Source organism: Somniosus microcephalus, chromosome 2, assembly GCF_052327205.1.
Source record: "Somniosus microcephalus isolate GS21.2 chromosome 2, FLI_Smic_1.0, whole genome shotgun sequence".
In the NCBI taxonomy this organism is placed as follows: Eukaryota; Metazoa; Chordata; class Chondrichthyes; order Squaliformes; family Somniosidae; genus Somniosus; species Somniosus microcephalus.
The window spans coordinates 249,137,342-249,160,131 of record NC_140988.1 but is presented as its reverse complement, the minus strand read 5'-3'; the positions used below and the strand labels follow the sequence as shown (position 1 = coordinate 249,160,131).

At 41.9% G+C, this 22,790-nt stretch overlaps 1 protein-coding gene across 10 annotated transcripts in view; it reads right to left on the bottom strand.

Moving 5' to 3' along the window:
• pcm1 (pericentriolar material 1) overlaps window positions 1–22,790 on the bottom strand; it is a 239,363-nt gene that overhangs the window by 49,856 nt on the left and 166,717 nt on the right. For 8 of the 10 annotated variants that reach the window (XM_085970813.1, XM_085970779.1, XM_085970780.1 and 5 more), the window contains 5 exons: window positions 21,445–21,501; window positions 19,754–19,926; window positions 19,539–19,673; window positions 9,559–9,700; window positions 9,004–9,126 (listed from right to left, as the gene is read on the bottom strand). In XM_085970813.1, the coding sequence (XP_085826939.1) occupies window positions 9,004–9,126; window positions 9,559–9,700; window positions 19,539–19,673; window positions 19,754–19,926; window positions 21,445–21,501 (630 nt within the window). The remainder of the gene's footprint in view (window positions 1–9,003; window positions 9,127–9,558; window positions 9,701–19,538; window positions 19,674–19,753; window positions 19,927–21,444; window positions 21,502–22,790) is intronic. The other 2 variants (XM_085970788.1, XM_085970823.1) reach the window with 1 other exon arrangement.

Here is a 22,790-nt window from a genome sequence, read left to right as displayed (position 1 = left end):
AATCTTTGTGTCTTAATGCGAGGAGCATTCGTAATAAGGTGGATGAATTAGCTGCGCAAATAGAGGTAAACGAATATGATTTGATTGGGATTACGGAAACATGGCTCCAGGGTGGCCAAGGCTGGGAACTCAACATCCAGGGGTATTCAATATTCAGGAAAGATAGGGAAAAAGGGAAAGGGAGGTGGGGTAGCATTGCTGGTTAAAGAAGGGATTAACACAATTGTAGGGAAGGATATTAGCTCTGATGATGTGGAATCTGTATGGGTAGAACTGAGAAATACCAAGGGGCAGAAAACGTTAGTGGGAGTGGTATATAGACCTCCAAACAGTAATGCGGAGGTTGGGGACGGCATTAAAAGGGAAATTAGAGAAGCGTGCAATAAGGGCACAGCAGTCATCATGGGTGACTTTAATCTACATATAGATTGGGCTAACCAAATTAATAACAATACTGTGGAGGAGGAATTCCTGGAGTGTTTAAGGGATGGTTTCCTGGACCAATATGTCGAGGAACCAACCAGAGATCAGGCCATCTTAGACTGGGTATTAAGTAACGAGAAAGGATTAATTAGCAATCTTGTTGTACGAGGCCCCTTGGGTCGGAGCGATCATAATATGATCGAATTCTTCATTAAGATGGAGAATGAAGTAGTCGACTCCGAGACCAGGGTCCTAAATTTAAATAAAGGAAACTACGATGGTCTGAGGCGAGAGTTGGGTAGGATTGATTGGGGAATGTCACTCAAAGGGTTGACGGTGGATAGGCAATGGCAAACATTCAAAGACCTCATGGATGAATTACAGAATTTGTTCATCCCAGTTTGGCATAAAAATAAAACAAAAAAAGGTGACTCAACCGTGGCTAACAAGGGAAATTAGGGATAGCATAAGATCCAAGGAGAGGACATATAAATTGGCCAGAAAAAGCAGTAAACCTGAGGATTGGGAGCAGTTTAGGATTCAACAAAGGAGGACAAAGGGATTAATTAAGAAAGGGAAAATAGAATATGAGAGTAAGCTTGCAGGGAACATAAAAACTGACTGTAAAAGCTTTTATAGATATGTGAAGAGAAAAGGATTGGTGAAGTCAAGCGTAGGTCCCTTGCAGTCAGAATCAGGGGAATTTATAATGGGGAACAAAGAAATGGCAGACCAATTAAATACATATTTTGGTTCTGTCTACACAACGGAGGACACAAATAACCTCCCAGAGATGTCGGGGAACATAGGGTGTGATGAAAGGGAGGAACTGAAAGAAATCAGTATTTGTAGGGAAATGGTGTTAGGGAAATTGATGGGATTGAAAGCCGATAAATCCCCAGGGCCTGATAATCTACATCCTAAGGTACTTAAGGAAGTGGCCCTAGAAATAGTTGATGCTTTGCTGATCATCTTCCAGCATTCGATGGAATCTGGAACAGTACCCATGGATTGGAGGGTAGCTAATGTTACCCCACTATTCAAAAAAGGTGGTAGAGAGAAAACAGGGAATTACAGACCGGTAAGCCTGACATCGGTAGTGGGGAAAATGCTAGAGTCCATTATAAAAGATGCAATAGCAGAGCACTTGGAAAACAGTTACAGGATTGGACAAAGTCAACATGGATTCACAAAAGGTAAATCGTGCTTGACTAATCTACTGGAATTTTTTGAGGATGTAACTGGTAAAATAGATAAGGGAGAACCAGTGGATGTGGTGTATTTGGACTTTCAGAAGGCTTTTGATAAGGTCCCGCATAAGAGATTAGCATGTAAAGTTAAGGCACATGGGATTGCATCACTACCTGGTATGGCAACTGCACCGCTCTACAGATGGTAGTGAAAGCTGCACAACACACTATAGGAATTAAACTACCTGCTGTGCAGGATATCTACCCAGAGAGGTGCCGGGGGTAGGCCCTGAGAATCATTAAAGACGCGAGTCACCACAGCCACAAGCTCTTCGCCCTGCTCCCGTCCGGTAAGAGATACCAAAGCATACGGTCGCGTACCAACAGGTTTCGAAACAGCTTCTACCCCCAGGCCATAAGACTCATGAATTTAATTTATTATTTATTACTGTTGTTTTATTTATTATTACTGTCTTTCTATTAGTATTTTTATCATTGTTATGCCATATTTATTCCAATGTTGGGAGGACTCGTAAAAATCAACATTTCATTGTGCAGTACACACGTCTGCTGCATATATGACAAATTGAATTGAATTGAATTGATTGGGGACAAGGTATTGACTTGGATAGAGAACTGGCTGGCAGACAGAAAGCAAAGAGTTGGAATAAACGGGTCTTTTTCTGAGTGGCAAGCAGTGACTAGTGGGGTACCGCAGGGATCGGTCCTTGGGCCCCAGCTATTCACAATATATATTAATGATCTAGACAAGGGAACTAGATGTAATATCTCCAAATTTGCAGACGACACAAAGCTGGGTGGGCGTGTGTGCTGTGAGGAGGATGCCAAGAAACTCCAGGATGATTTGGACAGGTTGGGTGATTGGGCAAAAGCATGGCAGATGCAATATAACGTGGATAAATGCGAGGTTATCCATAAGAACATAAGAAATAGGAGCAGGAGTAGGCCAATCGGCCCCTCGAGCCTGCTCCACCTTTCAATAAGATCATGGCTGATCTGATCCTAACCTCAAATCTTCTATCACTCTGCATCCACCCGAACCCATGTGATCTCCCGGGAGAGGCGAAAAACCAGATAAAGACCCAATGGCCAATTTGGGAGAAAAAAATCTGGGAAATTCCTCTCCGACCCATCTAGGCGATCGAAATTCTTCCAGGAGATCACTCTGTCCCTATATTTTCTACAGTACTTACCTTCTGTAAAGGCGATCTCCACCCCAGCCAGGAACAGGAATAAAACCATCTCCTGAAATCTAACAGAATTAGAACACAGTAGGAGCAGAACAAGGCTACACGGCCCCTGGGCCCGCTCCACTACCCACAGGGCCATGACCATTCCGAACCCAGACTCATGTCCAATTTCCTGCCCGCTCCCCGTAACCCTTTACTTCTAGGAAACTATCTATTTCTGTTTTAAATTTATTTAATGATGTAGCTTCCACAGCTTTCTGGGGCAGCAAATTCCACAAACCTACCACCCTCTGAGTGAAGAAGTTTCTCCTCATCTCAGTTTTGAATGAGCAGCCCCTTATTTTAAGATTATGCCCCCTAGTTCTAGTTTCACCCATCATTGGGAACATCCTCACCGCATCCACCCGATCAAGCCCCTTCACAATCTTATATGTTTCAATAAGATCGCCTCTCATTCTTCTGAACTCCAATGAGTAGAGTCCCAATCTACTCAGCCTCTCCTCATATGACCACCCCCTCATCCCCGGGATTAACCGAGTGAACCTTCTTTGTACTGACTCGAGAGCAAGTATGTCTTTTCTTAAGTATGGACACCAAAACTGTATGCAGTATTCCAGGTGCGGCCTCACCAATACCTTGTACAACTGCAGCAATACCTCCCTGTTTTTATATTCCAACCCCCTAGCAATAAAAGCCAACATTCCATTGGCCTTCTTGATCACTTGCTGCACCTGCATACTAACTTTTTGAGTTTCGTGCACCAGGACCCCCAGATCCCTTTGTACTACAGTACTTTCCAGTTTCTTGCCATTAAGATAATAACTTGCTCTATGATTTTTCCTGCCAAAGTGCATAACCTCACACTTTCCAGTATTGTATTCCATCTGCCAAATCTCTGCCCACTTACTTAGCCTGTCTATGTCCCTTTGCAGGTTTTTTATGTCCTCCTCACTCACTACTTTCCGTCCCATCTTTGTATCATCTGCAAACTTTGATATGTTACACTCGGTCCCCTCCTCCAAATCGTTAATGTAGATTGTAAAGAGTTGGGGACCCAGCACTGACCCCTGCGGAACACCACTAGTTACTGGTTGCCAATCTGAGAACGAACCATTTATCCCAACTCTCTGCTTTCTGTTAGAGAGCCAATCCTCCACCCATGCCAGAATATTACCCCCAATCCCGTGATTTTTTATCTTGAGCAATAATCTTTTGTGTGGCACTTTGGTGGCAAAAACAGGAAGGCAGAGTTTAATCTGAATGGCAATAGATTGGGAGAAGGGGAAGTGCAACGAGACCTGGGTGTCTTTGTGCACCAGTCGCTGAAGGTAAGCATGCAGGTGCAGCAGGCGGTTAGCCGGGCAACATGGTGGCCTCCATGACACTACACGTAGCGTGAGCGCTGAGGCAATCGGCGGGACGCCCCGCTCTCCACACACGCCAGACGGTGAGGAGGAGGCCGCGGCGACCGGGGTATTCACATCCCAACAATGTGTTCAGCGAGTCGGGCGGAGGCAGCGCAGCGCAACGAGTAGCAGCAGCAGCCACGACGACCTGCTGCAGCACGTCAGCTGGCAGCTCCATGGCGGGAAGCTCGCAGTCCGACTGGGAGGAGGGGAGCCGCCATGGTGGCCAGAGGTCAGATCGTGAGCAGGAAAGCAGGCCCCCACTTGGAGCCGGCAACAGTGAGGAAGAGGCCGCGGTGATGAGGAGGACGGAGCGGCTGAGGGACATCATGCTCCCACTGCCACGGGAAGCCATTGTATTGACTTTCTGAACACGGCGCTGCATGAATAGCTGACGCGCCCCTACGGGGAGTAAACATTCCATTGTAATTGTACTTGTACTGGTTACATATTATGGCAAATAAAATTGAATTGAATTGAGAAGGCAAATGGCATGTTGGCCTTCGTAGCGAGAGGGTTTGAGTACAGGAACAAGGATGTCTTGCTGCAGTTGTACAGGGCCTTGGTGAGACCACATCTCGAGTATTGTGTGCCGTTTTGGTCGCCTTATCTGAGGAAGGATGTTCTTGCCATGGAAGGAGTTCAGCGAAGATTCACCAGGCTGATACCTGGGATGGCAGGAATGACGTATGAGGAGAGATTGGGTCGATTAGGCTTGTACTCGCTGGAATTTAGAAGAATGAGAGGGGATCTCATTGAAACTTTTAAAATTCTGACAGGACTGGACAGACTAGATGCAGGAAGGATGTTCCCGATGGTCGGGGAGTCCAGAACCAGGGGTCACAGTCTAAGGATAAGGGGTAGGCCATTTAGGACAGAGATGAGGAGGAATTTCTTCACCCAGAGAGTGGTGAACCTGTGGAATTCTCTACCACAGAAGGCAGTAGAGGCCAATACATTAAATATATTCAAGAAGGAGTTGGATATATTTCTTAAGGCTAAAGGGATCAAAGGGTACGGGGAGAAAGCAGGGTCCGGGTACTGAATTTGGATGATCAGCCATGATCGCATTGAAGGGCGGAGCAGGCTCGAGGGACCGAATGGCCTACTCCTGCTCCTATCTTCTATGTTTCTATGTGTCATCGCCAAACTTGGATATGTGCCTTTCTATCCCATAAGTTGTTAATAATTACGGTGATTAGTTGAGGCCACAACACAGATCCTTGTAGGACACCACTAGTCACATCCTGCCAATTAGAGTACCTGCCCATTATCCCTATCCTGTCTCCTGCCTTTCAGCCAATTTCCTAACCAGGTCAATTAATTTGCCTTCAATTCCATGAGCTTCAACTTTAGTTAACAGTCTTATGAGGGACTTTATCAAATGCCTTCTGGAAGTCCATATAAATAACATCCATAGACATTTCCCTGTCCACTACTTTAGTCACCGCTTCAAAAAATTCAATCAGATTTGAATATTCACATATGAAAGAATTATGCTAAAGATATTACAGCCCAATTTAGAACATCACAGCTTGTTGATTATAGTTCTTTCCTAGGAAATATCCTACATTTAGTTGAACATGGAAATATCACAAGGAATTCTGCAAAGGTTGACTAACAGAAGCTTCTCAAAGGTTAATGCAACTCTACAGTTCATTTGTTTTAGTGGAAATGAAGAACAAAGATGTAAATTCCCCATGACCATTCTTGCAGACGTCCATATAGCAATTGAGGGGTGGGGGTGGGAATGAAAACCTAGGAGTGCATTGCTGTCGGTAGATCCTCAAATGATGGTAAGGCTGACTAAGGACAAGCATGAAACTCCAGCTAAAGACGCAGCTTGACAGTTATGATGGCCAAGGTTAACGTTCTTCCACATCACTCTGCTCCGTGAATGTCTGATCCTCCTGCTCCTCATGAAAAGCCAATGATCTCTAGATAGAAGATATTATTCAGAAGGTATGGAAGACTTAGCCAGGATGGATGACAACTAGAGGCAAAAGGTGCAGTGACTTGGTAATCTGTTCAGACCTTGCCATGTTATTACTTTGACAAGGGTTAAGAATTCAAAGCTGTTCTTTCGGTAGGAAGAACACAAATAGCTAACAAAACGGTTCCCTGTGTTTACAGAAGCTTCAATGACGAGAGGATTTAGCAACTCACCATGCCAGTTCTGATGAAAGGTTTCATGTAAGATATTATGCTACTTTTTTCCATCACTCTGCAATGCTTTAAAAAAAAAAATCCTCATTTGGACCATGATTAGTACCCTAACACAACAAGAAACATGCTGCTTCATCAATGATCTTCACTCCTACATAAGGTCAGAAATGGGGCTGTTCGCTGATGACTGTAGTGTTCAGTGCCATTCACAGCTCCTCAGATAAAGAAGCAGTCCATGCCCACATGCAACAAGACCTGGACGACGTTCAGGCTTAGGCTGATAAGTGGCAGGTAACATTCGCGCCACAGAAGTGCCAGGCAATGACTATCTCCAAAAGCGAGAGTACAACCACCTCACCTTGACATTCAACCATTGCCGAATCCCCCGCCATCAACATCCTGGGGGTCACCATTGACCAGAAACTTAACTGGGCCAGCCACATAAATACTGTGGCAACAAGAGCAGGTCAGAGGCTAGGTATTCTGTGGCGAGTGTCTCACCTCCTGACTTCCCAAAGCCTTTCCACCATCTACAAGGCACAAGTAAGGAGTGTGTTGGAATACTCTCCATTTGCCTGGATGAGTGCAGCTCCAACAACACTCAAGAAGCTCGACACCATCTAGGATTGATTGGCACCCCATCTACCACCTTAAACATTCACTCCCTCCACCACCGACGTACCGTGGCTGCAGTGCGTACCATCTACAAGATGCACTGCAGCAACTCGCCAAGGCTTCTTCCACAGCACCTCCCTAACCCGCGACCTCTTCCAGCTAGAAGGACAAGGGCAGCAGGCGCATGGGAACACCACCACCTCCAAGTTCCCCTCCAAGTCACACACCATCCTGACTTAGAAGTATATCGCCGATCCTTCATCGTCGCTGGGTCAAAATCCTGGAACTCCCTCCCTAACAGCACTGTGGGAGTACCTTCACCACACAGACTGCAGCGGTTCAAGGCGGCGTCTCACTACCACCTTCTCAAGGAATGGGCAATAAATGCTGGCCTTGCCAGCGACGCCCACATCCCATAAACGAATAAAAAAAGAAACAGTTGAAGGTAGAGGAACCCTGATTACCTTGAATAGCAAGAAACAATTTTACATTTCAACTCAAATGCCCTAGCTCCTGCTTTAAAACCACTTTGAAAAGCTATTACAGTTATCTTTGGGTAATGTCATCTTAGAAAAATGGTCTTCTTGCTCTCTCAATGTGTGATAGGACCATATCCCGCTCAAAGCACCAAACATGATAGGGGTCCTCGGTCTTCTGACCCACACTCCACAAAGAAAGGCACCACAACTCCGAGGTTTTCTCCCTTCTATTCTATCAATATCCTGGGACGACAAGTGCCATTTAGGACCACTGTGCTAATCTCAATCCACATTTAGAATCTGAATTCAAAAAGAGGAGCATTTAAGTTAAGTATTATTAAAATGCCTTTAAGATCATTAAACTACACCCAGAGATGGTTGGAAACAGACACCAGACACCAATGAAGGGTGGGATGTTGCCCTGACATTAAGCGGCATTATTTTTGATTTACATCCACTGACCCAAGTAAAGTCAAGTTGACTGCCATCTGTGAAATATCTTGAGAAGGCATTTGAGTAAACTGATCATTTAACTTCCATAATTACAGAAAGTGCTCTGGGTATTGACGCAAGGTCATACACCAACATCTCTCTGCAAAAGACATTAAATGGAACCATTCCATCCTGCAAGATTTCATTGGAGACAATCGTGTACTACTTGACTGTTCCTTTTATACTGATGAAATTCTTTCGAAGAAGAAGAATCTCCAGAGAGAGAGCAAGAACAAGAAAGGTTAACCCATAGAGGTTGGTGTCCTTTTAGTCAGGTATATTTCATCCGCTTGAGCGAGATACTGATCCCCATTTCTACTGCCAAATAGACTGGATCGTCTGAAAACAGATCCTGTGACGGTGCTTTTCCCCCCTGACAACCTAATATGGCATTAATTTTATCCACTGCAGAAGACAAGAGACTGAATTACTCAGCCAGGATTTGAACTTAGGACAATCTGGTAAAGCCTAGTGGTCAACCGACTTGAGTTATCAACACAGAACTGTGACCACCATCATGACTGCTGCTGCAAACACGCCAGGCAAAGGTTTCTCTTTCCTATTATTGCACAAAAGTGTCAACTGGAGGGGAAAAATACCCAAAGTCTGTAACAGGACACAGTATCTGGTTTCCTCTTGCATGGATGATTGCCCGTTCATTTGTGAATAGAAACTGAACATATGAGGGAAACAACTATTCCAATAACTCTTCGGCCACCACTGAACTTAACGGCTTTATTTTGTCCTTTATTGCTTTTCTTTATTTCTGAGAAGTTTAAATTAAGTAAGCCAAAATAATGGAAGAGAACTGAAATCTTTAAAAGGAAGAAAATATGAGGCAAGGAACATTTACTACGCAATTACACAACAAAGTAGTTCCTTCATACTTTTCACAAGTCTGCTAAGGTCTAATAATTTGTAAGAAAAGTTACCAGCTGTCAAATTAATTTATGCACCAAGTACAAATTTCTGCATGATTTCATATCATTTGACGTTGATTAACTTTTTCTTTCCAGATTACCTTCAGCACATTCGATGGCATTGGTACAGACATCTGTAATCTGGTTATTTTCAACTTCAAATTTCATGCGCTCATACTCCCTCATCCTGGACAGGGCTTTGTCTAAGTGAATGACAGTATTACCTGTGTTCATAAAAAGCACATGCTATAGAAAAAAGGCAGATGGAAATTTTCTACTTCTGCATACATTTAAAACACTGATAGATACATTAGTTATAAAGAGATAATTCAAATCTAAATAGAGTTTAGAGGTGTGCATGTTTAAGTCGTGGCAACAGCTAGAAAAGCAGTTTATGATGCAGACTAAAAATGCACAAGGCTGTATTATAGTAGTACAAAATTGCACTCGATTACCAAATTCAGAATTTATATTAAAATGTCACTTCACATTCAAAAGCAATCTGGTTCTTTTTTTTAAAAATGAGTATATTACAAGACTATCCAGTGTGACGTTTCAAGTGAGGTAACTTGTTAAAACACATGATCCAATTACATTTGTTAAAATGTTAATGTCCAGTTTAAAATTTAAAAAAATGACTCATCTGCAAAGCTTACCAAGATCGTCATTAGCAAAGGGTTCTAAATTGGAGGAAGTGGACAACGTGCTGGCATTTTCCAAGGATTCTATGTACTCTGCATCTTCATTCTGCTGTATGTCTATCTGAGCTTGGTGGTCAGAGGTTTTCCCACAGGCTTCCTATAACATATTAAGGGGAGATAATGAAATAAAACTCCACTGCAGGTGTTGTGTAATAACTGAGATCCCGTAGAACTACTTGAAGAGCAGAGTAATTCTCCTGAAGTCCTGGCAAACATTTATCACTCAATCAATACTACCAAAACAGATTATCTGGTCATTCATCTCATTGTTCGTGGGACCTTGATATGCACAAACTGGCAACTGTGTTTGTCTACATAACAACAAATGGACTTCAAAAGCAATTCATTGGCTGTAAAGCACTTTGGCACATCCTAAGGTCTTAAAGGGTACTACAGGTATATGAATGCAAGTTTGTTCTTTCTTCCCTCTCCCATGTGTCCCTTTGCACTCACTTAACTAGATCCATAAGAGTCTACTTCTTATAAATTCCATCCCCACTTCAATGAGCTCTTTTCGCCCATGCCTCTCTACCCTCTCTCTTGCTCAAGCTATAGACTGCTGAAAATGTTGCCAGATATTCAGGAAGTATGCAAACCAACTGTCATTAAAAAGCAGCTCTTTTCTGCAGTTCAATGTTTTCTTTCTTCCCTTTGATTTCTCAGCTGTGCACTCTCACTAGCACTTCACTCTCTTGCTTCTCCTTCACTAATATTTATTTGCCACCATAACTTTACTTCTGTTTCCCACATTTTCTTCTATTCATCCATGTTTTTCTCTCTTCCCCCTACTCCTTTTATGTTGATTGGCCCTTTATTTCTGTTCTTGTTCACTTTCTGAATTTTTCACCTTTTCTCCTTTCTTTCACTTCTGCTCTCTCAACCTCCCTTTCCTCTCCAAAGTCCTTGAACATGTTACCGCCTTCCAAATCTGTGCCTATCTTTCTCGCTTGCTCATGTTTGAACCCCTCCAATCAGGCTTCCAACCTGCCACAGCACTAAAACAGCCTTTATCAAAGAAACAAATGACAACCTCTGTGACTGTGACCGTGGTAAACTATCCCTCCTCATCCTTCTCGACTTGTATGACACGGTTGACCACAAAATCCTACTCCAACGCCTCTCCTCTGTCGTCCAGCTGGGTGGGACTGCCCTCGCATGGTTCCATTCTTATCTGTCCAGTTGGAGCCAGAGAATCAACTGTAATGGCTTCTCTTTCCGCTCCCGCACTGTTACCTCTGGAGTTCACCAAAGATCTATCTTTGGCCCCCTCCTATTTCTCATCAACATGCTGCCCCTCGGCGACATCATCCGAGAACACGACGTCAGGTTCCACATGTACACGGACGACACCCAGCTCTACCTCACTACCACCTCACTCGAACCTGCCACTGTCTCTAAATTGTCTGACTGCTTGTCTGGCATCCAGTACTGGATGAGCAGAAATTTCCTCCAACTAAATATTGGGCAGACCCCCCCCACAAACTCCATTCCCGAGCCACCGACTCCATCCTTCTCCCTGGCCACTATCTGAGACTAAACCAGGCTGTTCACAACGTTGAAGCTTCCGACCACATATCCGCTCTATTACCAAAACCACCTACTTCCACCACCGTAACATCGCCCGACTTCGCCCCTGCCTTGCCTCATCTGTTGCCGAAACCCTCATCCATTCCTTTGTTACCTCCAGACTTGACTATTCCAAAGTTCACCTGGCAGGCCTCCCATTTTCCACCCCCAATAAACTGGAGCTCACCCAAAACTCTGTTGCCCATGTCCTAACACACACCAAGTTTCATTCACCCATCACCCCTGTGCTCAATGACCTACATTAGCTCCCAGTCCACCAATGTTTTGATTTAAAAATCTCATCTTTGTTTTCAAAATCCCTCCATGGCCTTGCCCCCTCCCTATCTATGTAACCTCCTCCAGCCCTATAATCCTCCGAAATCTTTGCACTCCTCCAATTCTAGCCTTTTCCACATTCCCGATTTTAAGCGCTCCATCATTGGCGGGTGTGCCTTCAGCTGCCTAGGCCCTAAGCTCTGGAATTTCCTCCCTAAACCGCTCTGCTTCTCTAGCCCCCTCTCCTCCAAACCTACCTCTGTCCTAATATCTCTTTGTGGGGCTCGGTGTCAATGTTTGTCATATTTTACTTAATAACGCTTCTATAAAGTGCCTTGGGACGTTTCACTACGTTAAAAAGCGCTATAGAAATTCAAGTTATCGTACTCTTATTTTTCTTTTAATTCTTTTCACTATCTTTTTTCCCCATGTCTTGATTACTTATTTTACTTTTCTCTGTATCCTCACATCTCATTTTATCCTGAGATGCTTTTCTTATCTCAGTTTCTTGTCAATTTTTTCCACTTTTCCTTTCTCCCCCAACACGTGGCTGCTGAACAAAGATCCTAGGAAGCAGCCAGCTAAAAATGATACCCGAGAGCAAACAGCGAGCCTCAGCAGCCATGCCAAAATTCTTGTATCTAACTTAGTTTATAGGAGTTTTTGTTCTGTGTTATTACCACCAGCTCCCAATGTGCAATTCTTGCACAGCTGGCAGCAACCCAAAAGTAATTTAACCAAATAGGCCAGCTGTTGAAAGACCCAGTGAAGAACATGGGTAGAATTTCTGTGGTGTTTTTCCTAATTTCCCGCAGTAAGTTTGTCAGAAACCCTATGCAAATAATATGTCAACTTTCTGTCAAAGTTATGGCAAATCGGAAGAATTCCCATTAATTTTTTGGCGCAAGTCTTCCCGAGAGCTGGTTTTAGTGAATCTGGCAAGTTTACTTTTTGTGCGAGCTCTGGATCCAGGAGCAGTGACAGAGTCCTGAACTTAATATAAAGGCAGTTCACACTGCAGACTCACTCATACACATGCACATGCCATGTGTTCATATCGGTCTTACATCCGAACATGGAATGCTAGCTGGCTGAGTGCGGATTGTGAAACATTTGTTTTTTTGGGGCGAGTGGAGCAGCAGGAAAATTCTTTAAATGTTAATGGATAACCCTTTTTTTTTTTTTGAGAGAGAGAGAGAGAGAGAGCGATCTAGCCAGTGATAGGTATATAAATATATATACATATATATAGCTATAGATCTCCATATCAATATATGCATACAGATGAGAGATAGATAGAAAGATACTGATATTTTTATAACACACACACACAGCTTTTGATGCCAATGGTGGAAGTGAATGGGGGGTGGGTAGTACACACTGGAATTATCTGCCTAAACCCCTCTGCCTCTCCACCTTTAACACCCTCCTTCAAACCTACCTCTTTAACCAAGCATTTCTCTTCCTAATATCTCCTCTTTTGGTTCGGTGTCTATTTTATGACCACAGCTCTGTAAAGTGCTTTGGAACATTTTTCTACATTTCTACAATAGACACAGCTTTAAACTAATGAAGGGAAGGTGGGAGGGTTCAGGTAAGAGTAAATTTAAAAGCAGTGAGAGAAATGTCAAGGCTCTAGAGCAGAGTAGAGTTTTGGGTAAAAATAAGCAGAGTAGCTCAGGAAGGGACAGAGAGAGTAACAAAGGTAAATAAGGCATCAGTGATTAAGGTGACATCAGGGGAAAAATAGAAATAAGTCAAAGCTAAAGGCACCATATCTGAATGTGCGAAGCATTCGCAACAAAATAGATGAATTAATAGCGCAGATAGAAATTAATAGGTTTGATCTAATAGCCATTACGGAGACTTGGTTGCAATGTGGCCAAAGTTGGGAACTAAATATTTCGGGATACTTAACTTTTAGAAGAGATAGGCAAAATGGAAAAGGAGGAGGGGTAGCCCTGATAATAAAGGATGGGATAAAGACAGTAGAGAGAAAGGATCTTAGCTCTGAAAATCAAGAAGAAGAATCAATTTGGGTGGAGCCAAGAAACAGCAAGAGGCAGAAAACATTGGTGGGAGTTCTTTATAGGCCCCCAAACAATAGTTGTAATGTAGGACAGAGTATAAATCAGTAAATTAGAGGCGCATGTAGCAAGGGTAATAGTATTCATGGGGGACTTTAATCTACACATAGACTGGGCAAACCAAATTTGCAGTAAAAGTGTGGAGGATGAATTCATGGAACGTATGCAAGATAGTTTTCTAGATCAGTATGTTGAGGAACCAACTAGGGAACAGGCTATCTTAGATCTAGTATTGCGCAATGAGAAAGGGTTAATTAATAACCATGTAGTAAAGGGGCCTTTAGGGAAGAGTGACCATAATATCGTAGAATTTTATATTGAGTTTGAAAGTGATTTAGTTAAATCCAAAACTAGGGTCCTAAATCTAAACAAAACAAACTACGTAGGTATGAGGGGCGAGTTGGCTATATTAAAAGGTATGATGGTAGACAAACAATGGCTAGCATTTAAAGAATTAATACATAATTTACAACAAATATACATTGTTTTAAGGCACAAAAACTCCACAGGAAAAGTGGTCCAACCATGGCTCACAAGAGAAGTTAAAGATAGTATTAGATCGGAGGTTTGGGAAAATTTTAGAATTCAGCAATGGAGGACCAAAAAATTGATGAAGAAGAAAGGGAAAATAGAATGAGAGTAAACTAGCAAGAGACATAAAAACAGACTGTAAAAGCTTCTATAGGTATGTAAAAAGGAAAAGATTAGCGAAAGTAAATGTGGATTGCTTACAGGCTGAGATGGGAGAAGTTATAATTGGGAATAAGGAAATGGCAGAGAAATTAAACGAAAACTTTGTGTCTGTCTTCATGGAAGAAGACGCAAAAATCTTCCCGGAAATAGTGGAGAACCAAGGCTCTAGCGAGAATGAGGAACTGAAAGAAATTAGTAGTAGTAAAAAAAAATAGTACTGGAGAAATTAATGAGACTGAAAGCCGATAAATCCCCTGGACCCGATGGCCTACATCCTAGGGTTTTGAAAGAGGTGGTTTTAGAGACAGTGGATGAATTCGTTGTCATTTTCCAAAATTCCATAGATTCTGGAGCGGTTCCCACGGATTGGAAGGTAGTAAATGTAACCCCACTTTTAAGAAAGGAGGGAGAGAGGAAACGGGGAACTACAGACCAGTTAGCCGGACATCAGTAGTAGGGAAAATGCTAGAATCTATTATTAAGGACGTGGTGACCGGGCACTTAGAAAATAATAATAGGATTGGGCAGAGTCAACATAGATTTATGAAAGGGAAATCTGTGACAAATCTGTTCGTTTTTTGAGGTTGTAACTAGCAGATTAGATAAGGGGGAACCAGTGGACTTGGTGTATTTGGATTTTCAGAAGGCATTTGATAAGGTGCCATACAAGAGGTTATTAAACAAAATTAGGGCTCATGGGATTGGGTGCAATTTTCTAGCATGGATTGAGGATTGGCTAACAGACAGGAAATAGAGAGTTGGAATAAACGGGTCATTTTCGGGTTGGCAGGCTGTAACGAGTGAGGTACCGCAAGGATCAGTGCTTTGGTCTCAGCTATTCACAATCTACATCAATGATTTGGATGAGGGGACCAAATGTAATATATCCAAGTTTGCTGATGATACAAAGTTGGGTGGGAATGTAAGTTGTGAGGAGGATGCAAGGAGACTTCAAGGGATATCGACAGGCTAAGTGAGTGGGCAAGAACATGGCAAATGGAATATAATGTGAAGATATCCACTTTGGTAGGAAAAATAGAAAAGCAGAGTATTTTTTAAATGGAGAGAGATTGGGAAATGTTGGTGTTGAGGCGCCTGGGTGTCCTTGTACACGATTCACTGAAAGGGGTAATATTCTGGCGTGGGTGGAGAATTGGCTCTCTAACAGAAAGCAGAGTGTTGGGATAAATGGTTCATTCTCAGACTGGCAATCAGTAACTAGTGGTGTTCCGCAGGGGTCAGTGCTGGGTCCCCAACTCTTTACAATCTATATTAACGATTTGGAGGAGGGGACCGAGTGTAACATATCAAAGTTTGCAGATGATACAAAGATGGGAGGGAAAGTAGTGAGTGAGGAGGACATAAAAAACCTGCAAAGTGACATAGACAGGCTAAGTAAGTGGGCAGAGATTTGGCAGATGGAATACAATACTGGAAAGTGTGAGGTTATGAACTTTGGCAGGAAAAATCATAGAGCAAGTTATTATCTTAATGGCAAGAAACTGGAAAGTACTGTAGTACAAAGGGATCTGGGGGTCCTGGTGCATGAAACTCAAAAAGTTAGTATGCAGGTGTAGCAAGTGATCAAGAAGGCCAATGGAATGTTGGCTTTTATTGCTAGGGGGGATAGAATATAAAAACAGGGAGGTATTGCTTCAGTTATACAAGGTATTGGTGAGACCGCACCTGGAATACTGCATACAGTTTTGGTGTCCATACTTAAGAAAAGACATACTTGCTCTCGAGTCAGTACAAAGAAGGTTCACTCGGTTAATCCCGGGGATGAGGGGGTGGTCATATGAGGAGAGGTTGAGTAGATTGGGACTCTACTCATTGGAGTTCAGAAGAATGAGAGGCGATCTTATTGAAACATATAAGATTGTGAAGGGGTTGGATCGGGTGGATGCGATGAGGATGTTCCCAATGATGGGTGAAACTAGAACTAGGGGGCATAATCTTAGAATAAGGGGCTGCTCTTTCAAAACTGAGATGAGGAGAAACTTCTTCACTCAGAGGGTGGTAGGTTTGTGGAATTTGCTGCCCCAGAAAGCTGTGGAAGCTACATCATTAAATAAATTTAAAACAGAAATAGATAATTTCCTAGAAGTAAAGGGAATTAAGGGTTACGGGGAGCGGGCAGGAAATTGGACACGAGTCTAGGTTCGGAATGGTCATGGCCCTGTGGGTAGTGGAGCGGGCCCAGGGGCCGTGTAGCCTGGTTCTGCTCCTACTTCTTGTGTTCTAATTCTGTGTTAGATTTCAGGAGATGGTTTTATTCCTGTTCCTGGTTGGGGTGGAGATCACCTTTACAGAAGGTAAGTACTGTAGAAAATATAGGGACAGAGTAATCTCCTGGACGAGTTTCGATCGCCTAGATGGGTCGGGGAGGAATTTCCCAGATTTTTTCTCCCAAATTGGCCATTGGGTTTTTTATCTGGTTTTTCGCCTCTCCCGGGAGATCACATGGGTTCGGGTGGGATGGAGAGTGATAGAAGATTTAAGGTTAGGATCAGATCAGCCATGATCTTATTGAATGGTGGAGCAGGCTCGAGGGGCCGATTGACCTACTCCTGCTCCTATTGCTTATGTTCTTATTAACATGCAGGTACAGCAAGCAATTAGGAAAGCAAATGGTATGTTGGCCTTTATTACAAGAGGATTTGAGTATAAGAGTAAAGACGCCTTACTGCCATTATATAGTGCGCTGGTAAGACCACACCTGGAGTATTGTGTACAGTTTTGGTTTCCTTACCCAAGGAAGGATATACTTGCCATAGAGGGAGTGCAACGAAGGTTCACCAGACTGATTCCTGGGATGGGGGGATTGTCCTATGAGGAGAGATTGAGTAGACTAGGCTTATGTTCTCCAGAGTTTAGAAGAATGAGAGGTGATCTCATTGAAACATACAAAATTCTTACAGGGCTTGACAGGGTAGATGCAGGGAGGATGTTTCCCCTGGCTGGGGAGTCTAGAATCAGGGGTCATAGTCTCAGAATAAGGGGTCGGCCATTTAGGACTGAGATAAGGAGACATTTCTTCACTCAGGGGGTGGTGAATCTTTGGAATTCTCTACCCCAGAGGCTGTGGAGGCTCAGTCGTTGAGTATATTCAAGACAGAGATCGATAGATTTTTGGATATTAAGGGAATCAAGGGATATGGGGATAGTGCAGGAAAGTGGAGTTGAGGGAGATCAGCCATGATCTTATTGAATGGCAGAGCAGGCGCGAAGGGCCAAATGGCCTACTCCTATTCCTTATGTTGTTAAATGAGCTACATAAATGCAAGTTGTTGTTATTCAGAGGTGTCCACTTGGGTAGGTGAGGAATTTTTTTTGGTGCCAGGATTTGTGTAATAGGAGTGGAGAACAAATATTAAAAAATGAACAAAGGGTGGTGAACCTGTGGAATTCTCTACCACAGAAGGCTGTGGAGGCCAAGTCACTGAATATATTTAAGAAGGAGCTAGATAGATTTCTAGACACAAAAGGCATCAAGGGATATGGGGGGAGAACAGGAATATTGTATTGAGATAGAGGGTCAGCCATGATCATACTGAATGGTGGAGCAGGCTCGAAGGGCCTACTCCTGCTCCTATTTTTCTATGTTTCTATTTAACTAGAAAGGAGTAAAAATACAGAAACTTATGCAACAAGGAAGAAAAAAAAATCATCCAATAGCTTGACTTAAAAACACCAAGGCTTGATAAGCATAAGAACCATATGTGTGGCTCTTATTCTCAAAGCATTTCAGCTTTCATTGTGAATATGATTTGCTGCTATCTGTCAGAGGAAGTCACCAGAGTAGAGTAGGGAAGTTGCATCTTTAAGAAGTTAATCTCATTTTGGTGCGATCTTGGTCAAGTAATCTTTTCTTATTTCACTGTGAAGTACACACTACTTATGTTGCTTCTTCTGGGACTATGACTGAAGGCAAGTCTCAGAATATGACTGTAATTATACAATGAAGAGAAAAAAGACTACCTGACCTCTCTGTACACAGAAGCTTCTCAAAAAGAGGAGTGTTCCCTACAGTTATGCGAACTGGATGTAAGTTAATAAGAAACAGGAAGTCTACAGTATTATTAAATGTGATGACCCAAAACTATACATATTCATTAGAAAAGTAATGGATTACCTTCAGTGAAACTGGGACAACTATGGACATGGACGGAAGTAGAATCATAGAAATTTACAGCACAGAAGGAGGCCATTCGGAGGCCTCCAGAAGGATAATATTGTTAAATGTAGGGTGACGCATATAGGGAAATGAAACAATAAACATGTGTAACATGAAAAAGTCCTATTTTGTGCTGATTTTTCTCTTTATTTCTCCATTGGCAGAGACTACAAGAAAAAGATCACACCCAAGGACAAGAAGCAGAAAACTCACCAGGGTTGTGTGCTAGAAAGCTACATGGTTTTAGTTGGTAAAATTCCAATACTTGGGGTCCCTAAACCTTGGTTCTTGCCATCTTGAACCTAGTTATCTGAACTTACTTAAGGGACATATTCCCAAATCCATCTGAATTGCTAGACTCTATCACGCAAACAGAAACACAGACAGTGTGGAATTCTCAGCAGCTTAATTTGGAGACTCAAGCACAGTGATGCATTTCCCAATATTAGACCAAAATAAGTGAGATTTGAGACTAGAAAAAAATTCTCTCTACAAAGAAAATTTGACATGTGGAACAGGCTCCCAAAGAAGATGGGTGACATCTTTAGAAGGGAGTTGTTGTGAAGGTAAAACTGGAAGCTATAGAAATACTAACAGTACAGTTGAATGTTTTTTTCCTCTCCAGAGGAGAAGAAATGTTAGAGGTGAATTTTGTACTCTGTGCACAGCTTCACATGCTGGAAGTGCATACTAGTAATTTAGGAACAAGTCCCCATGATTTTCTGTCCGAAATTTGAATTTCTGAAATTTTCTCCTGGCATGTATAGCTCTAAACTGGGAGCACCAAAGTTTAAAATTTACCAATTTTATTGCTGAAATTAGGAGATGGTACATGATCTCTTGATGAAGTGGACTTAATTGACATTGTATTTTCTCACTCTAGACTTTATGTTACTTGTGAAGTATGTCCAGTAGTTGAAACAATATGACATTCTTGGAAAAATAACATATTAGCATCCAGAGTAAAAATACATTGTATATCATGATTTTGATTTCTTTAATCCAACACTGGATTTCTTATTACCGTACCAAGCATGGTATCTGAGCAGACTCCTTTCAGACCCCGAGATCCAACCACGGTGTTCAGCTTTGTCAAACCTTGCAAGGTTAGTTCAATATATCATAAAAATACTTACCTCATCATCACTTGTAGCCAGGCTTTCACTAGGAGTCAGTTCTGAATTACATGTCATCCATACAGCTGAACTCCGTGATAAAGTGTGCTCCCCTTCTTTACAGCTCTTCTCTGAAAGGTGTCTTGTTACTATATCCTGGATTGAAAAACAATGTTTTTAAAATGGATAAAGTATCACATTCTTAATGTATGCTTCATTATTTAAGTGTCCAGTACCTGTAAAGCATAAAGAGCCCGCTGTCGAAGGTAATCGGTATTAAGCAACTGAAGCTCATGGAAAAGTTCAATTAGAAAATGGGGTCGCGATTCATTCTGAGAAATTAAAGTTGCCACCTCAGAATAGATATTATCACGTAGAGCTTCAAATAGTGAAAAGTCACTACCAGTTTCTGTAACAGAGAAAGCACAATTTAAGTGATTTAGTAGCAAACAATTAAGTTTAAAAACTGATCATCCACCAAAGAAACATTGATCTTAATTCTCTGCACTAGTTAACTTTCTCATTCAAATTTAGAAACATTAAAACATCAGCAAATCTTTTGAACCAGTTTTATTCAGTACACTTCATGATTCAGTAGCTGCTACTGATGAACTACTCAAGATTAAAATAATGTTTGCACCCAAAAAATACTCCACTCTACCCTCTTGTTAGAAGAATGGGCAATCCAGTCACCAGAACTATCTAGAGACACCATCAACACCACTCTTTGATCAATCCACAAATAGACATGCATTAGCAGTGTAGGAAGAACCTTCCTCAAAATTGATTCAATGACTGAAAATATGTACAGGATGCACCGCAGCAGCTCACCAAAGCTTCTTCGACAGCATCTCCCAAACGTGCGACCTCTAATACTTAGAAGGACAAGGGCAGCAGGCGCACGGGAACACCACCTCCTCCAAATTCCCCTCCAAGTTATACACCATCCTGACTTGGACATGTACCATCACCCCTGTGCTCACTGACCTACATGGGCTCCCGGTTAAGCAACGCCTCAATTTTAAAATTCACATCCTTCTTTTCAAATCCCTCCATGGCCTCGCCCGTCCCTATCTCTGTAACCTCCTCCAGTCCTACAACCCTCGGAGATATCTGTGCTCCTCCAATGCTGGCACACTGAGCAAGCCCGATTTTAATCGCTCCATGATTGGCGGCCATACCTTCAGTTGCCATGGTCTTAAGCTCTAGAATTCCTTCCCTAAACCTGTCTTTCCTCCTTTAAGATGCTCCTTAAAACCTACATCTTTGACCAAGCTTTTGGTCATCTGCCCCAATATCTCCTTGTGGAGTAGTGACAAATTCTGTTTGATAATGCTCCTGTGAAGCACCATGGGGCATTTTACTACAATAAAGGTGCTATATAAATACAAGTTGTTGTTGCTATATTGCCATTCCTTCATTGTGGTTGGATCAAGATCCTGGAACTCCCTACCTAACAGCAATGTGAAAGTAACTTCACCACATGGGCTACAGCGGTTCACCACCACCTTTGCAAGGGCAACTAGGGATGGGCGGTAAATGCTGGCTTTGCTAGTGACATCCATATCCCAAGCATGAATTCATTAAAAAAAAATCTTTGTTTAGAAGCGTAAACATTAAAGTCAATAATGATCTTTGGTATCTAAAGCTAATTTTGTTGCTTCCTCAAGCACCTTAAATCAAAATCAGAAATCCATTTCATTCAGACTCATCATTAAAAATGATTTAAATTATCAGTGAGTTGCAGGGAAAAACCTAGTTGCAAATCAACTGGACTTCTTACTTCATTAAACGGACTAATTAGAAACTGCTAAATTAAGAAAAATATCAAGACAACACAACAGAGCACAGCCCAAGATAAAAGCCCAAAGGAACTGTTTTCTTCTGAGTTATTTGATTAAAAGTAACACTAAGTTTAGTACATTACCTGGTGCTTCACTGCATGCATTTCTGTTAGATTCGAGCAGTGCTCCCCTAGTATGTGCTGTAGGAAAGGGGGACAGACAGGTAGTAATTTGTACTAAATACTGTGTACTGTAGTGGAAAAATTATCTATCGCAGTGCAGAAAAGGGATTAAAAGTGAGAAATGAAGCCTTAACAAAAAACTCGAAATATTACATGCACACACAAAATTAAATGGAGCTCTTTAATGCTCATTTTGAAAATTATGCAGCAGTAGCAAAGCGTTTCTAAAATAAATAACAGCTTTTATATGCATTCATTAAGTCGAGAAATGCTTCCCATGAAGTATACCACTGGTAATACACGTTTAGTACCAGCATATCAACTACTAACTAAACATTATTTTGTAAAAAGAGAAACTGCTTCATAAAAGAGAGTTCTTGAACACTTCGTTTTCTTTTGCATATATAATGAATAAATTAGCTCTTATTTTTAATATATCAACAATTTAACAATGCTGAAATCTGCCAAAACATTACAAAATTAGCAATGTGTAATTGATAACATGAACAGGAACAAATGAAAACCAACTAATTCCTTGTTAAAGTGTAGAATTAAATATTTCTTCTCAACAGAGCACAACATCCTCTTTATAAGTGGAACAGGGCAGTCCAGACAGACAAATCCACGAACAAAATCAATGCCAGTTCATTACTAACCTACAAGTAGGCTAGCATGATGGTCCTGTTCTATGATGACACAGCCAGTGAGACACACAGCCCTTTCCAAATATCATATTATTGAATGAGAGAGAAAAATACAAGGCTGAATACACTTCCTTGATTTGCTATCATTTAATCCATGCTGCTATTTACAAACTACAGATCTGAGCTCACAAAACTTCCTTCAAGATGGAAAGTATGGAAATTACATTATAAACTAAGTGGCCCTAGTTCTCCATGTACTGTAAGCCTGCGTCTTGCGCCAACAGTGTTACATTCAGACTATTCCAAATTTAATTGTGTTCCATGTTTAATCAATCTAATCTGGTGCTCGTCCAAAACAAAATGCCCACTAATTATTTGCTTAAAATAAACTGTTTACAAATGAAACCCATACCCGAGGTGGTTCTCAGTTCAGTTATATGAAATAAAGTCAAGTTTCTGACAGAATGTCACATCAAATCTTCGCTTAAGGGCTAATAAAGTAAGGAGACAGCAACTTGATAGGATGTGGTTAGCCACTTGTACACCGCCTTCCCATTCAACTGAAGAAGAGGTGTATTAAGGATCCTTGCTATGAGACACCCCCAACTGGAGGGTCTCCATGCTAGCAGTAAAATTTACATTTTTAAGAAAAACCATGGGGTT